The sequence below is a fragment of the Augochlora pura genome, chromosome 6 (genome assembly GCF_028453695.1).
Source record: "Augochlora pura isolate Apur16 chromosome 6, APUR_v2.2.1, whole genome shotgun sequence".
NCBI lineage: Eukaryota > Metazoa > Arthropoda > Insecta > Hymenoptera > Halictidae > Augochlora > Augochlora pura.
The window spans coordinates 5,288,726-5,307,959 of NC_135777.1; the positions used below are offsets into that span (position 1 = coordinate 5,288,726).

The 19,234-nt window shown below is 38.7% G+C and overlaps 1 protein-coding gene across 1 annotated transcript in view; it reads right to left on the reverse strand.

The window, feature by feature from the left end:
• LOC144470909 (AT-rich interactive domain-containing protein 5B) overlaps window positions 1–19,234 on the reverse strand; it is a 311,040-nt gene that overhangs the window by 220,312 nt on the left and 71,494 nt on the right. Inside the window, exon 2 of the mRNA XM_078182499.1 lies at window positions 6,658–6,909. Within this exon, the coding sequence (XP_078038625.1) occupies window positions 6,658–6,909 (252 nt within the window). The remainder of the gene's footprint in view (window positions 1–6,657; window positions 6,910–19,234) is intronic.

Here is a 19,234-nt window from a genome sequence, read left to right on the forward strand (position 1 = left end):
ATTTATATATTTATATATTTACAGTAGCGGTGAAAAATTTAAGACGACGAATTTAATTTCAATTGTACACGTGTAATGTAAGTACTATCTTTCCAATCAGTTTCTTGTTTTGGGATAACGAAGACAAATGCTTGATCTTCTAATTCTCGAACGCTCGTGTGTTAAATGTAAACATTATTGAATCAACAATATTGACAATATTTCTGTAATATTTACTGTAATATTACAGAAGAGAAATGTGAAAAATTAATAGATTCAATGCCAAAAAGATGTGCCGAGGTTATAAAAAATAATGGATTTTGGACGAAATACTAAATATTTGTATTAGAAACCATTTTTTTTTGTTTATTTTCTCCTATTATTTTGTAGTCTTAAACTTTTGTCAATGGAAATGTAACGTAGATTTACTTTTTTGTTATATATTCCAACTAATAAGTTCAAAACCGAACATAAATGTTTTTGTAACTGTTTAAATAAATGACTAGACGATTATATAATTAAAGATAGAACATGATAGCTTATGTTATTTATAAAATATTAATAATTCTGTAAAATAATAATAATTGCCACTATTTTAACCCTTTGCACTCGGAGCCATTTTAATTGTAAATTTGAAATAATCTTTCTGGTTCGCGGCATTTCCTTTCTATTTAACAAAATCAATTTTTATGCGTACAAAATTTATTCTTGCGATTCTTACCAACAGCTTTACTACTAATTTTTTAAATCCTAAACCTTATTGTTGTAAAAATTATTTTGGAATGAAATAGAATAATTTTAATGGTGCCTTAGAGTCACCACTCGAGTGCAAAGGGTTAATAGGAACTATAAATTTAACATCCTTAAATACACTTAAGCAGTATGACTGATTAGTATCCTATACGTATATTTTTAAATTCATTGAAACGCGAACCCTTTAACCCTTTCCACTCGAAGCCATTTTAACTGTAAATAGGAAATAATATTCCTGACTCATAGTATTTCTATAAAGTTTTTGCGTACGAAATTGATTTTTGCAACTCGTAGCAACAGTTTCGCTACTCAACAATTTTTCAAATCTAAATCTTATTATTATAAAAAGTTATTTTAGAACGTAATAGAATAATTTTAGTGGTGCTTCAGGCAAAGGGTTAATATCTCGATTCGAAGGTAAACGGAGTTAGGCCGCTTTCAAAATAAACGGCTCAATTGGCGTGAAAATGTAAAATCGAAAAGTCAAATCTAAACCTTATTGTTATAAAAAGTTATTTTGGAACGTAACAGAATAATTTTAGTGGTGCCTCAGGCAAAGAGTTAATATCTCGATTCGAAGGTAAACGGAGTCAGGCCGCTTTCGAAATAAACGGCTCAATTGGCGTGAAAATGCAAAATCGAAAAGTCTAATCGAGATCGGCGTCGCCGGGGCGAATTATAATTACTCCGAAGCTGTTGCTTCGCCGGCAACAAGAAGCTCGCGACGGGACGCGGCTGAAACGTGTAATCGGCCTCCCCCCGTCCGACGTATTCCCAATAAACGTGCAGAAGAACTTGTCGCAATTGATCTATGATCTCCTCCGTTCGCCCGCGGAGGGAACGTACAATCATGCCCGGCTCTCTGAATAGCAAATCAAGGTCGCGCGTCGTCGCGTCCTATCGCTCGCCGCTTCTCGGAAATCTACTTTCTAGCAAAGATTGTTGATTCCGCAGCAATTACGGGGGACACTCGCCTCTTTCCGACCGGTGCATCGCCGGAAACAAAAGGACGACACACGATCGAACCGATGACTTCTCTCTCTCTCTCTTTCTCTCTTTTCGTTTCTAGCTTCGTTTTTGTTCCCTGTCTTCAAACGAGTTCTCGAAACTCTTCCTACCAACCTGCATACTATGATTATCGATAGACGTAATGATCCAATTTTTACCGCAAGGAAATCACTTCTCATTTAAGACGTTCTCTTCTTTAATAACACGAGGCTCGATGGTCCGAGGTTAACCCTTTTAATATCGTTGATGGCTACTCTTGAACAAATATTGTTTTCTTAACCCCTTGGCGTACTTTGACGAGTCCGACTCGTGATGGAAATTACTAGTAACATATGATTAAATATGGATGTTATTCTGTTTTTTAAAATTGGTATAAAATTCTATAATTCCCTTGTTATTAATGTTTAAGCATTAAAGTAAATTCAGGCACGGAATAAACATTAATGTTCCGTCCCTTCGAAAATATTATATCAATTGAAAAATTCCTAATCGCGGTGACTGTGAAGGAAATGATACGTAAAGGGGTTAATATTTTCAGTGAACGACGATTTCATTTCTCATTTCTTCTCCCTTTTTGGAAGTTCGTAATTTTCAGGTGTTACAGAATTCTTGTCATTTCTCTCCGAAATTTTATCATATTACATCAACCGAGGTTTGTACATTTTTTCTCGGGTAAATGTGATTTTTTCAGTTGGCACTAAAAGGGTTAATCAAGAAATGGCAACCGAGCCTTTTTATCCTAGCCATTCTCATCGCAGAAAGTGGACGCTCGTCATCCGACAGTCATTTTAATTCTTGCACTTCTAATTCTGTTTTTCTAAACGTCGCTGTCAATTTTAATTTATTATTTCATTGAAAAAGAAGACGTTTCCATTGACTAGCGTCTAGCGCGTAAAATTTCAATCACAGCAATTAATTATCAATGAAATAATTAATTACCATTAATTATACAATGAAAACCAATCGAACGAAATTTTAACGAGACCGATTCTTCCAAAAATTATTTAAACAAATCAAATTCTATCGAGGCTGAGATGAGAACGCAGGATATGTTTACGAAGCGGTCTGTCGTTATCCGAGGATTTATTCGGCTCGAACGACGCGGAACCGGTCGGAATCAAATAATTACCGTTCCGCGAGTCGCGGGGAATTCCTCGATCGCGATATTTCCCCCGCGCGAAAACGCCTGATAATGCGGTTTGATTCGTCGACAGGCGGCAACGGGACTGTGCTGAATCATGTAGAAGCTCGCGTCCCATTCGGAAATCATCGGAACCGAACGATTTCGTCCGCGTCCCATTGTTTGAACCCCTTCTCTAGTTGGAGAGGCTCGAATTTTCAGCGCGACGATCGTTTCGTGTCGTCGACTTTTATTTTACACGCATGCAACACCGATACCGCGTGTATTTATAAAGCTAGAAGGAAAACGATCGCGCGCGAGAGCCTTATCTTATCGGCGACAATTAACTGAAATGTAAAGTTACACCGAAACACTTCGACACCGAGATTACCGTTGTCTCTCTCTCGATGACGCAACGCTGTCAATTAATTGCAATTACCGGCCCCCATTTTTCAAATCGATCCGGAGCTTGCTTTATTGATTTTACTCCTGCTTGATTTTACTTGCTTGATTTTACTTGCTGGATTTTACTCTTGCTTGATTTTACTCTTGCTTGATTTTACTCTTGCTTGATTTTACTTGCTCGATTTTACTCTAAGAATTAACTCGAGACGTCCTCCGTGTACAATTTCGTCCGAAAAGTTGACTCGATAAACTATCAAAAGTAAAATTATATTCCAACAACGAAACCACTCTTTGTTTTCGCTAGAGCCTGCTTAAGTGGAACGCAGAGAATCGGCGGCGGCGTAATTGTCAAGGAGAGAGGGAAGGAGGGGGGAGGGGAGGTGGTTGCTGCTGCTGCTGTTGGCTCTTTGGTAATCCACCTGATTCATTTATTTGAAACGCGTTACTTTCCCGTTCCGCGGTCGAAACAAATCATGCCCGTGACCGGGCGGAAACGAGGATTACTTTCACAATAAAAACAATGAAGCAATCCGCGGCTGATTTATCGCTTTAAATATTACACTCTATTTTCGAGCGGCAACTATTTATGTCCCGGCGGGGGGGGGGGGGGGGGGGGGGTGGGGGGAGAGGCCGGCCGTAAAACAAGATTACTTCTCCCGCATTATTTTCACAATAAGAACAATGAAGCAATCCGTCTGATTCATTGCTCGCCGCGTCGCCGTCCATCTAGCCAGGATCCGGCTCCGACTCCCCCCCCTCCGTTCCCGGTTCACTGGAAAAGAATAAAAACCTCTTTTCCTCTCGCTCCGATCTTTTTTTTTCTCTTCTTCGACCATTTTCCTCCGTTTAAAGGTGACCCGTCCAGAGACTGCGAGCGGAATCGTGTCTTCCTCGGGCTTTGATATTTTACTGGCAAACTAACCGGCAGAGGAGTTGGCCAACGTTTTGTCACGGTGACGGATAGAGAGGATGGTGACCGATGAAATCATCAATGATCGAATCGAATACATTAATTCTAAGGATAAACGCGTGTATTTAATATATTTAGATTTGTATTATCTAGATTTAGAATATGTAGATTTAAATTAGCTAGATTTAAATTATCTAGATTTAATATATTTAGATTTAAATTATCTAGATTTAATATATTTACATTTAAATTATCTAGATTTAATATCTTTAGATTTAAATTATCTAGATTTAATATCTTTAGATTTAAATTATCTACATTTAAATTATCTAGATTTAATATCTTTAGATTTAAATTATCTAGATTTAATATATCTAGATTTAGATTTAATATATAAAGATTTGTAATATATCTAGATTTAGATTTAATGTATAAAGATTTGTAATATATCTAGATTTAGCTTTAATATATAAAGATTTTTAATATATCTAGATTTAGATTTAATATATAAAGATTTTTAATATATCTAGATTTAGATTTAATATATGTTTGCAATATGCCTAAAGTTGAAATACGTTAACGTTGAAATAAACATTGAATTTCCTGGTCTGGCAAAAAATGGAATAAAAGTTTCCTCGTGAATTTTCGGTAAATCCGACTCGAGGAAAATCTGTAACGCGCCGTTCGAGTACCGATGATTCACAGAGTGACGCAACAGAGTAGCCGAAGACCCGCGACGCGAGTCCTGGGGATTCTAGGTAGGCGATTATCATCAATACAGCCCGAAGAATAATTGTCCCCTCGACTGGCAGTCGCGCGCATACAAAAGCCGGCGCGTATATACGCGGCGAAGTCGGTCCTTGCGCATCGCTATTTATTTTTTTTTTTCGTCGCCGCGCTGAAACGTCGCGATTTAATAACGCCGCGCGGGCCCGACGATATTAAATTGTATGTTTCTGCCGCGCGCCGTCGCGTCGAAGCGAGCGCGAGAGCGCGCGCGCGCGCGCGCGATGGAATTTAATGCGATTGCAGCGAGCGCGAGCGCGCGACGATAGAAAAATTTGCTCGATTCAAACGCAAATATTTAATCCGCGATACACACTTCCTATTTAATATTTATACGCCGTCACGCGGGATAACGAAATCCGCGACGGGAGCCAGCCCGACAACGCGCTCACGAAAACCAAATTAAAACTCTCGTTTCCCGTTATCAGCCAACGAGCTTTACCCGTGCCGCTCGATTTTTTTATTTCTACGATAATAATAACCGGAAATTAATATTTATTACACGACAAACTGGTTATTTAATTTTCCACCTAGCATCCGGGTAAAAGATAACACTTGGAATTATATTCTATCGTTTATATCCGAACGATATCTTATCCGTCAGTTATCTGAATAAAAACCTTGCCCAACTATGCCTGTAAAAAGATAATCATGCTAGAAGGAATACCATGAAAATGCCAAAATTGTTAACACACTCCGTGCCACGTGTACCACTGGTGGTACACGCTTAAGTAGCTACGAAATTTCATTAATAAACTTAATCAATTTTAAACTACAAATAAAACCTTAATTCAAAAAATCTCGTGGACTTAAATCTACCTCGCGTACTATTCAGCGCGTTAAAAACATATTTTATGACAAGTTAGAATCCGAGAAATAATTTTCACCAAAAGAACACATCCATAATAAGTCTGTTTCATAGTTGTATTGACAATAATTGATAAATAAACATACATATTTATTTTTAAAGCTTCAATTGACTAGAATGTAGAGTCGACTGAATACAGCTCGGCACGGAACGTGTTAACTAAAATGTTTTATTGACAACTAGCAAACCTGGCGAACTCCGTTTCGCCACCAGATGGCTTCGATTTTTGTAACATTTCGTTTGGGGATTAAAAGATGAAGAAAAGTTATTTTTTTTGTTTTATAAACCATATTGGTTTGTAGTACATGATATGTATCAGAGATGGCGCTGTATGTGAAAAATGATTTTCCCTGTTTTCCTGCTTTTCTGTTGAAATTTTTCCAGAATTTTGGTTGCTATAAACCTCACGGAGCCCGAGACCTTTCCAACGAATGCAAAACCGTGGAAATCGGTTCGTGCGTTCTGGAGTTATAGCGTCAGGAAGGAAAACCCGACTTATTTTTATATAATAGATTGATAAATAAACATATATATTTATTTTCAAAGCTTTAATTGATTAGAATGTAGAGTCGACTAAATACAGCTTGGCACGGAACGTGTTAACTAAAATGATCGACTCCTGTAAATATATATATAATATATAAAATTATATATAATATATAGAATTATATATAATATATAAAATTATATATAATATATAAAATTATATATAATATATAATTGCATATAATATATAAAATTATATATAATATATAATTGTATATAATATATAAAATTATATATAATATATAATTGTATATAATTTATAGAACGTGAAGTAGGACTCACCTCTCCGTGCGTGTCCCTGCGTCCATCCGGGGTGTTCTCCGGCAGAAAGTACAGTCGCAGCGAGGCCAAGGGCTGATTCGGGCCCCGGCTGTCCATCCACAGCAGCTGTAACTCACCGATGCTGACGAGATCGGCATCGCTCCAAAGTTTCGTCAGGAAGAAGCTGCCGAGACGTAGAACGCGGCCGGTCCCTACCCTCACCGCTTTGTAGAATGTGTACGGGCCGTGGCTGAAGCAAGCACCGCCCAATAACTGAAAAGAAAAACGAACGACGTCAGCGTTGCCCTAAGAAAAGATATTCACGTTTTGTCAAGATTGTCGGTACACTTCACTCGATTTAACCCTTTGACTACTGTTGGCGCCTATTGGCGTCCGAAACATGACTTCCCGGTACTGTAGACGCCAATAGGCGTCAAGATCAAATTTCGCCCCCAGTTATTATTAAATTTGATTAATTATATATCGTGTAATATTTGTTATATATTGTAGAAAAAGCTTAAAATTATTGTTCACTTCAAGTAATATCTTGAATCTAATATCTATCTTTGAATCTAATATAATTCAAAAACATAATATTCGAAAAACTACGGTTATGCCAAAGTCTGCCGTAGCCAAAGGGTTAATATTCGGACACTATGGTACTTGCGTCATTATTGCTCTATATATTTATTTGAAATATCGAATCTTCTGATCTGTTATAGTTTAAAGTACGTGTCCTAGTTTACCAATATGTAAAATCATTTATTTTACTACTAAGAAAAAAAAGAAAAATATATATACCAATAATGATGCAAGTACTATGGTGTCCGAATATTAATAATATTATTACCCTTGCCGTGCTTTAACGAGTCAGACTCGCGATGGAGATTTTTAATAATAAATTGTTAGGTATTAGTGTTCATCCGCTCCTTTAAGTAAGAATTAAATATTACTCTCTTGTTAGCAATATTTAAATATTAGAACAGATGTGAGAAAATGATCCTTTTTCTTCGAAGAAATTAATGTGATCAAAAAGATTCAAATCGTGGTAATTGTAAAGAAAATGGTAGGGCATTAAATCAAGTAACTGCGTGCATTCCGACGCCTCGAAAGACAAAGTTTATCGCCGACCGCCGAAATTGTCCGAGTTCGATCGTCCCGGCATTATCGTTGCACAAAGCGCGGCATTCTGTTTTATCGGCAATAAAACTGCAGCCGAGGCTCGAGATCTCTCGCCACGCGTTTCGAGATCGCTATCGCCGCAGGGGCTTTATTCTAATCTTATCGACCGGTTATAATAGTGTCGCTCGGACTCGACGAATGTATATCGCTCCGCTATAGATTGTCATAGTCGATACTTCGAATAAGTAGTATATATTAATCGTGTACATCGGCTCGCGATAGAAAAGCCGACGATAAAACTCCTGCGAGCGTTTGCTGCCTCGGACCGCGATCGGTATCGATCGCAAAGTACAAGGATCGGATAATAATCCGTGCGGCGTTGACGGACGGCGAACAAACAAAACGCCGCGTTGATTATTTGTAATAATATATGATTAACAAACCGAGACGCGCAACGCGCGCTTCTCGTTATCAACCTTGTTTGCATTACGGAAACTGGTTACGCGTTTATCGCGACTGCCTTTTCTATTTTTTTTCCTTCCCGCCGCGGAATTATTCACGAACGCGCTGATTAGCCGCGTGGGAGCGCTCGTTTTTTCCAATTACCGGTTATTTAAATACTCGCGATCGCGAGAGAACCTCGCGCGCGACCACTGCGAACTGGTAAAATTGATTCGAAATGGTCGAGCGAGGTGCTACGTTGCATTCGTTTGAAAATGAAATCTATATCTCGTCGTTTGTAAATGTAACAAAAATAGCGAGACATTTAAATAAAGTAAATGGTGTCGAACACGTGTACGTGGCAACGACGATGTGTTTGCTGAATAAACTAACCCGATTTGAAGCGTTAATAAATACGTGGATTAACGAGCGAGCGGACGAATAAATATATGAATGAACGAGTAGATAAACGAATGAACGAGTGAATAAATGAATAAATAGCCGGGCGAAAATAAGGCGACGTCCGCGGCCGCTGTCGGCGCAGTTGAAGCGCTCTTAAAGGCCGGCGCGTCGAGAATGCTTATTTGCGAGCCGTTAGTTCGGTTTTATGGACGGTTCGTCAAGTGAAACAAGTCGTTAGGTGACTCATATATCCCCCGCGCCGCCGGCCTCACTTTTGTAACAATGTGCTCCTTTAAAATCCGTTTACCAACAATACCTTTGTTTTCCACCGAGGAAATGTGTTACCGCGATCGAACATTTTCCGCGTTGATCATCGACCTCGGCTCTAACCTACCAAGTATCTATTATGGCAGTACATTTTCAGGTGCTACGCGAGATTATCGTCGATTTCATCGCGACCGAATGGCGTTATTGTTGAATAATTCTACTACCGTTCGATGGTTCGATGATTCTAGATAACGTAATGTACATAAATGTTTATTAGTGCATACTTATTATTAATATTAGTAATACATACTTATTATTAATGTAATTAATATTATCTAATATTGATAAACCTATGGATAGAATTTTTAACCCTTTCCACTCGAATGGTGACTCTGAGGCACCACTAAAATTGTTATGGAACGTTCCAAAATAATTTATATATTATGATAGAGATTAGATTTCAAAAATTATTGAAAGTATAACTCTTGTTGCACGAGTTACAAGATTCATTGTTGTATGAATAGAATACGTTTTATAATATAAAATGGAAATAATATATGTCAGAAACACTTATTTCAGAATTACAGTTAAAATGGCTTCGAGTGCAAAGGGTTAAATCCACTGTCGCACGCTGCGTCTATTCTTCCTTGCATCATTTCTGCCACCGTTTCAAAAGGGCTCTGAATTGAACAGTGATTCATAATAGGTATTTTTACCTTACCTTCCCTCCCTTTGAAATCGCTCGAGTTCTCTCTTTTTTTTTAATCGATAAAGAAGTCGTTCGCCGGAAAGGAACACTCGCGATCGGAGGCATTAAGCGTCGACATCTTAATTATGAAAGTTTCCATATTCGTTTCGCGGTCTACTACCCGGCCTCCGCGGACCTTGAGCCCGTTCAAGAGACTGAATGGAGAACGATACGCATCTTGTTTGAACGACGATAACACGTCAAGTATTATTCTAAATTTCTTCACGCTGGTTTCGACATCTAGCCGCGTAAACGCTCTGGCGTTTATTTCAATTAACCAGTTAACTGTGGCGTCCTCATTTAAAAGTGCGCACAGTTTTGTGTCGCCAGAATCGTGCCACGACGAGTATATTCATCAATCACAGAGTAAGTTGCACTGCTAAGATATTCGATGAAAAACATGGGTTTATTTTATAAAATTGAAAATTTTATTACCAATATTTACTTCTTTGGTTAAAGTAAGCACTTTTTGGGGTTTTGATACAGCAAGATGAAGATCAAGATCACCGAAAATTCAAAGTTGCTGCTCTGCTCGCGAGTTAGCTTTCTAGTTTATAAATCCACTTTTTCACTTTTGCCTTTGCCACTTTTAGGTTAACATCGAAAAAAACGTTATCATCGCACATAAATAAATTCGTTATGCGAACTGGTAAACTTTTTCAACCAGTGCATACGGGGACGCATGACATCATCTCAAACTGTTTATATTTTCTATATGTTTGTTTTATTCCGGCATAACCTCAAAATATTCTAAACATCTTGAAATTTGAAATTATGTTTTGTTTTTCTGAAAAATTGCAATCTAAATAGCTAATGGTCACTGATTTATACGCGTGACGAGTATACTCGTCAATACAGAAAATTTTGCCACTTCTCCATGACGATTATACTCGTCGATACACCAAATTTTGCCACTTCTCCATGACGATTATACTCGTCGATACACCAAATTTTGCCACTTCTCCATGACGAGTATACTCGTCAATCACAGTTAACTGGTTAAGAAACACGGAGAACTATTACTTGCTCGATTATGCGAAACACTTAGTGTTTCTATAATGTACAATCTTGGGTAACTTTTGAAAGACACGCGATCGTGTAATTACCGTATTATAAATAAAGTGTGAATAATTTATAGACGATACCGAATACAATGATGGAAGATTCTGGAGGACGAGGCTGCCGGTATTATTTTATGTTCTTGGAAGAACGTGAGACACGTTGATCCGAGATCGCGAGACGTTTTCTTTCGGTTGTTTCGTGGCTCGAATTTTGTTCGGCCGATAATGGTTTGCATTACCGCGAATGCAGCGGCGGCATCGTCGTCGGCGATTCCCGTCGATGGGTTGAATTGTGAAAGCAGGAAGCGTAATCGGTAAAAACGTATTGCCCGAACGAAGGAACGATTTTACTGGGCAGTCTCGAAGTCTTCGCTCGGAGTCTATTAAAGTTTTCATTGCACCTGCTGTATAGAGGCACATAAAATCTGCAGTACGGGGAACACGGCAGCCAATTGTCGGGACGTTTATCGAGCGGTCGATAAACTTAGAAAACCATTATCAAATTATTCCGAGTATCGGATATCGTCCGCGCGCGGTCCGGTGTGCCCGGCGGTGCCCCGCAATCGATTTGTACATCGTCGGAGACGAGTTAACCCGTTATTTGTGCTCGCTTTCACTTTTCGCCGTCCTTTCGCATCCCGCTATTTAATCAACCGATAAATCCTGCGCTTTATTACGCGCCGCTATGCAAGTAAACAGACGAGAACTATGTTGCACCGGGCCCGATACAGCGAATTCTTTATTCAATTTGAATCAGGCCCCGAGTCGAGCGATCGCCGAGCACCTTTACGACCCACAAATCACTCTGTTTACAGGTTGAATCCTTTCAGATAAAGAAATGTAACGTGCCGCCACCGTGCGAGTCGATTTCTATTGTACAATTATTATTAGGCTAATGTACCTGTCGCGAAACACCGCCTGAATTATTACGCCTTTCTTTTACGCCAAACAACGACAGAAATAATGTAATTAGAAAAAGATAGAGCGAACGAAAGTGCATGGAAAAGTTCTATCTTGACGTAAGAAAAATGTCTTCCAAGTTGGCTGCGGGTCTCGGCCGGGATTCAAATGGGTCGGAACAGACCCGGCTTAGCCAGCGACCTTGACCTCCGGCCAACTTTCCCCGGAACCGGCCATCGATTACGTATTTGCACGAATTTCACGACGCTCTCGTGAATTCCGAGATTTGGACATCTTTATCCGAAGTATGATTGAATAATGAGTATCAGCGGCATTAAGTTAGCGACGATTTATCGGGGAATCCGATTAAAACGTGAAAGCAATCTTAATCCGCGAGAGATACGAGAGATCAATTATTTTCCTGCTTTGGAGCATCGAGAGCTATTTCGAGATATTTCCGTATCTTCGAGATCGATACCGAAGAGAGTTTCTAATTGAATTTCTTTATCGTACTGAAAGAGATTATTCGAAATAGTATTTTCTTAAGATTACAATCGAAACACTCGTTTAACAAGTATTCGCAATTTCTACGAATTATTTCAGATTCTATTTCTCGCGATGAATTTTTACGAGCGAAGATAAACCTACAGAAAAATGAACTTTTTCTTATATTTCTCTTAATTAACGAATGTAATTGGAACACATTTAACATGTGTTTGCTTTTAACAATCTACATATTCTCAAATGCAAACACGAACGTGAAGACGTACTCGCAGCAGTTGCTTGCCGAGCGAAATTTCATGGAAATAATATTCAAGCGCCGTTCCATTTCACGCACAGGAAAGAAAATATTTATTTCAATTAAATATTTCAGGCTCGTATCGTAAACCGTGCGCTTTAAATAATTTAAAAAAAAATATTACTAACACGCTACGGGAATATTAATAATAACATCAATTTAAAGTAATAATTTAAAGTATTATAATGCAGATTTGATTCCAGCTAAAAGTTGCCCGCGCTAATTGCAGAATACACGAGTCACTCCGCGCGCGTGTTTCATTTTTAATAATTTTGAGAACAGCGCAACAACGTTATTACATTGTTTCAACGTTTTCATTGCGGTTTACACGTTAATTTACTCTACTCGCGATAGTATTTCGTTGAATACAGAAACGGTGTTACTATTTATTCGCAGCCGGTTGAAAAATCGTCAAGCTTCCGTCCAATTGTAAGATTTCTTTGTCCGGGCGAGCGCGCAAAGATAATTGACGGGTCCAATTAAATGAAAACGGAAGTCGGGCGAGAATGAAAATGAACGAAATTAATTACGGACACGTTAAACGAGAGAGAGAGACGCACACGTTTCCCCCTGAAACCGAAGCGAAATGCGCGCACGCGGATAACTCCCACGCTCGATCGCATGCTTTTCAAGCAACAACAACCAAGTGTAAAAATTTGTTGCGCAACACCCGCATGGCTCGCGCCACCCGGCGACCTTTTGTTTTATTATATATGTAATATACGTTCTCGCAACGCGCGTTCTTCTTAACATCAAAGCGAAACTAATTACTTTCGTACGTAATTGAAAGCACGACACTGTATAATAAAAACTTCGTATGCATTTTATGCGCAAGAGAACCGTATGAATCACCGTGCAACTCGGCAACGACCTTGGCAAACATTAACGCAACGACGCAGAAATTGTATATGGCTCGCAGGCCTCTTGGCGAAACTTTATTTCAAATAACCAATAAGAAAAAAACAAACCGTCCGAAGCGGGTAACAAAGTAAAGCTGAAATAAAGCGAAAATAAAAGAATAAACGTTTGAAATAGAAATAACACGCGCGTGTGTTTCGAATAATTTATTCTAATTTATTCCAATTTATTCTAACAGCGTGTTATTTCAGATGCTATCTCGGTTAATTACAAAATAGAACAAAATGTTACTCGAGGCAATAGTTCGAATAATGTTATTTCAGTCGCTGTACCTGCGCGCGAAAATGACCATGAAAAGTGATAGAATGTGGAAACGGCGTCTGAAATAATGTCGCGTCAAATGTGACCAGATCCGATAGCGCGTAATAAGAAAATCGCGTGAACAGAAAAAAAGTGAGAGAGATAAAGAGAGAGGGAGGGAGATTTTTGCGAGAGACTGTACGAACGGCGAGTGTTAATCGCGCATCCGATCGTCCGCATTATCCGATTAAAAAAACAAAGTGTTTAGTAACGTACAGAAGGCCAGAAAAGGAGGAATTCGATAAACGTGGCCGGCGGTACAGTCGCCGTCAAGATCTCGGAACGGCCACCGCCGCGCGCGCAGTTAGTATCGCGCCGATGCTCGACGACTCCCATAGTTTTTACGCGGGCCCCCTCGCGGCCCTTCCTCGCCCTTCCTCCACGTTTCTTTCTTCGTGGCCGGTTTTCTTTTTGCCAAGATTCAACCGTCAACGCGCGTGATTAACGAAGCACGCGAGGGCCCGGCTCTCTCCGCTGCGCCGATGCGGTTCCACCGTGCACGACGCGCCGTGGCATCGAGCGTGGAAGTGCATCGCGCGACGCGCCAGCGCATCAATCACGCGCGATCGCCCCTCGGCAATCTAATTTTCGACGCTACTGTACCCACCCCTGATTATTGAATCGCCAAAACGATTCCTTTTTTACCTCGCTGATCTGGCGACAGACTCGAATAACTACGCACTAAATAACAAACGTAAATATATTTACTAAACAATATTATAGCATAGCAAATTTTTCATAGAAATTGGTCATTTTTCACCGACGATAACTTTGCGAAAAATCATCCTTTTGTCAAATTAAAGCTTGAAACTTCTACTTTAAGATGCTCTTTCTAGATTTTAAATATTATCATAATAATATTTAAAAATTAAAAATTATTATAGTAAATATATATTAAAAATTATTATATTATATAAAAATTAAAATTTGAAAATTATTATAATTTAAATAAATCTTTCTAGACTTTAAACGCGAGGCTGTATATATCATATTAAAAATTGTCAAGTTTAACGAAACGCAGGGACTTTGTAAAATTTTGTTTAAAAATGTCGTACGCAGTGCGATGTAGTTTGACACCCCTTCTCTTTCGTTTGAGATAAATGAAACCTGGCCGCGATTTTTTTTCGCAAAGTTACAGCACTTTGAAGTAACCCCTGTATCGGTCAAAATTTATGAGGAACTATTCTGTGCTTCGATTCTTTTGAGAAATAAAATTACGCGTAAAATTGAATAAATAAATTAGAATAAAATACAACGTGAAATAGAATAAAATACTGTAACCTGCATAATATTAGGTTGGTGCATATGAAATGTCAGATGTTTTAGTGAATATATGAAACTGTATATCTTTGTGCAAAAGTTGTTAATTTAATCAAAATATGAATTAAAGTTCGTAAAAGTGTATTGAAACAAATGGGGCACATTTAGATTAAATCAATAGCTATTGAAGAAAGATATGCAGTTTTATATACTCACTTAAAAATCCGATATTTCATATGCACCAACCTAATAGATAGAATAATGAACGACGAGCGATTAATGATCGTTTCTCAAATAAAAATGTCACTCAATTAATAATAATTACAATACGATTGAATTATATTATAATTGAAGTATAATATAATTGAATTATACTATAATTGAAGAATAATATAATTGAGCTATATTATGATTGAAGTATAATATAATGGAATTATACTATAATTGAAGAAAAAATCTGATATTTCATATGCACCAACCTAATATAATATAATTTACGTCCAATGACATCGTTCGTTCTCTAGGCACAGAGAAATGCTTAGAAAAACCATATTCCATTTCATCCACGATCCGATTATTACCACAAAGCCCGAGATTCGTGAAAATGTAAATTGACGTTCTAATCACCGTGTCCAAATCCCCAGGACATTTACCTTAATATCTGATCCCTTGTTTGGCTTTGGAGCGGAGCGGAAATTCTCTCCTTACCATCGGGCGCTGCGCGGCGCACGAAAACTCTATTGTTGTATCACCCGTAACAACGCGTATCGTACTCGGAACGCTATCATTGCAAGTGCGCGCGAGCAGAGAGAGCTGTTTACATAGAATTCTATTTCGAGCTCCATTATTCGAAACCCCCGGTGGCCCATGGAGCGGCGAGTTTGCCAAAAAATCGGTTAATGAGAGGGAGAGAGAGAGAGAGAGAGAGAGAGCACCTCTCGCCGCGAAAATTCGTCGAATCGAAAATTCCTCTATCGAACTCATCGAACCGGACAGGCGGATCTAAACGAATAATTTCGCACGTTTTTCGAATTTGTCGCGCCGCTTTTGAGCGACGCTGTAGCCGCTACAGAGAGCGAATTAAAAAACGAGAGGTGGGGTGGATGCAATGCTTCACGGAATTTTAATAGATAATCGCGCGAATAAATTCCAGCTGTAGTGACGCTATCTGGCTTCGATCCGTATGCAAATGGGCCGTGCGTTATGTAAACAATCGCACTTATATTATTTCCATCGCTCACACGCGGCTGGCAATTATTATTAGACAACCCTATCTAATCTCCGCGGACGCAGTTTTCATTTTCTCAAAACTCGTTCCTCGAGAGACTCGACGGCTTCGCTTAGATATCGGCTCCGCGCTGCGTAGATTCTGTTTGTCAAGTTTCCAGCGGATTAATGGGAAAAGAACCGTTCAAGAAAAAGCCGTAGATTCCAGCGAAAGCTTCTACGGAATGAAACTCGTCGAACTCCGGGGGAGCGTAAAACATCGCCGCGCGAGTCGATAATATTTATTTTAACATTTTCATTCCCCCTTTCTCTCGCTCGCGCTCGTTCTATCTCCGTCGATCTTATTTGCTCCGTCTCTTCGTCGACTCAACGACCCCGGCGCCGTATTATTTTCTCCGTTTTCCATACCATTTAATTATCACGATCGCTTGCCTCGTCTAAAAAAAAAGCGCGTCGCGTTGCCGCGTTATTGTAACACGGGGATTTTCTCCAAATATGTACGATCGTTGCTCGCGCGAACGATAACAACGGCGAAACATCGATAAAGCGTAACAAACAGGCGAAAATGAGAAGGAAGTCGAGCGGGAACAAGCCCGGATAAAAAAGAAAAAAAAAAACAGAGCCGCGATCAATTTAGCAAATAAATGTAAGCAAATAAGGCGCGCGGCGCAGAGGACGTGGCGTGCAAGGGCGGCGTTTCGTCGGAGCACTGTTATTAAACCTAACCCAGATCTCGATGAAATAAAAACAATAACAAGTCCCAATGTTTCTCGCCCTCCCTCGAGGAAAAAAACGGCCTCGCGCCAGGCGCAACGTAAACTTCTACTTAGTCGCCGGCTCTCCCTTATCTACGAATCGATAAAATTGTAATTTCGTATAAACGGCCGACGCGCGGCGATCTATTAACATAAAACTTTTAATTAATTCAACGTTGACCCGAGAGCCCGTTCTGCGCGAGCACCGACGGCCGTTCTCGTTATTTCTATGTGTGTTCTACGATATTTCGAAACAGTCGATGGATAACCTATTTTCACACCGAAATTCTCAGTTGACTTTCGAATGTTCCCACTCTCTCGGAAAAAAATGTACCATCGAATGCAGATTAACGCGTTCTAACGTTAAGCTGACTCATTGTTTCGTACGTTGCTTAATAACTGTGTCGATAAAATTTTACGAATTCCATGCATTTCGTCGAATTTAACCATTTTTTAATATCACAAGCTTCGCTTTACATTTGAAGGGTTACAGGGTGAATTTAATTTCAAATACAGGACGAATGCAACTTAAAATACAAATATGCTGCTTCGAAATAGAGATTTCAGGCTTTAATTTAGTAAAAAAAGCCATTATGTGAACTACTATTTAAAATAATATTAAAATACGCAGAAATTGATGTCGCGAATGCAAATTCATATAATTCAATAAGAATATCTTGTAGTTGAGGAAATATTAACCCTTTTTCGCTCGAGTGGAGACTTTGAGGTGCCATTAAAATTGTTACACCACGTTCTAAAATTATTTTCACAGATATCACCAAAGCTCAAATTTAAAAACTTGTCGAAAATGTAACTGTTGTATGAATTATGAGACTCGATTTCATATTCATAAAATGCACTTTGTTATGCAGTACGATAATGAGTCATAAAAATTATTTTATATTCGATGTCGAAATGGCTTCGAGTGCAAAGGGTTAACATCTGAAACGACACTTTCTTTAACAGGTGTAAAACAGTTACAAATAATTTACGCTCATCGTACAGTCAAGAACACCGTTTCGTTCCATGATCGTCAACTACAAATTGTCGGCGCAATAACAGGCACCTTCTACCTTAACAAATCGCGTCGATTTCATAAAATATCATTTCGACGAAAGCTTTTCAAAGCCGTGGAGAGAATCGTGCCGGCGCGAGAAGCGCGCGGAGAGTATAGAAAGGGACCGGAGAGGGATTAAATTTCCGTGGTTGTTCCGAGGGCGAAGCACAGGCGGCCTCGGCAGATGTACCCTCGTCCCGAAGAAATTTCAGCAACACGGTAACTAAGTAAACACGTATCAAAAGATAAGTTAACGTGAAAGGAACCGAATTCGATTAGGTCGTCCGATGCTGTGACGCCAGTCGGCTTTATTCGCGGAAAATATGCGCGCACGCGCCCCACCCATCCCCCACCCATCCCCCCCGGCGATCCGTTTCTAGCTTTCCATCGATTTTTCGTTATTCTATCTCGCCCGCGTATCCACTCGTCTATTTTCTTTAGCGTTCGTTTATCTGCGTTTCGACTTCGATCCCCGGCTACTTCGATCCCCCTTTTCGAACTTCTACGCTTTTACGATCCCACCCTTTTCTCGCTTCACGATCTTCCTTTCGCCGGTCCAATTTCGAGGGCGCCGAAAATCGACTGCTCTTGCTACAATGAAATTATTAATTACGACAATAATATTATTATATTTAATATAATATATATAATATTATTATCGTAATTATTTTATATAATACAATATAAGTATTTATTTATACAATACGTATTTATATAATATAATATATATAATATTATTGGCGTAATTATGAATTTATTATATATAATTAATATATAAATATAATAATATTATATTTAATAATGTTTTAATGTAATTAATACAGAGCCAATGTAAGGATAATATTATTATACATTTGAGTATTAATTATAGTAGTTATATTTCGATATTGTATATCAATGAGCAGCGTATATTATATAAATATAATTTAATAATATTATTAATATATAAATATAATAATATTATATTTAATAATATTTTAATGTAATTAATACAGAGCCAATGTAAGGATAATATTATTATACATTTGAGTATTAATTACAGTAATTATATTTCAATATTGTATATCGATAAGCAGCGTATATTCTGTTAGTTATAGAACAGATTTCTTCTTAACTCTCAATGTACAAGAAAAGATAATAGCGTTGTCCGAAACCGAGAATCGAAAAACGTCGAGAACGCTGCAGCATTTTCTTTCGCAGCGAGCGATTCAATCAGTTTACCGTCTACTTTCAGTTTCCAGTTTCCCAGAGAAGAACTCTAGTTGTTCATAGAACGAGGAGAGTTAATACGGCCGTATCGAATTGCAAATGCGACGTGCCGAGCTTTCACGGCAATGAAAA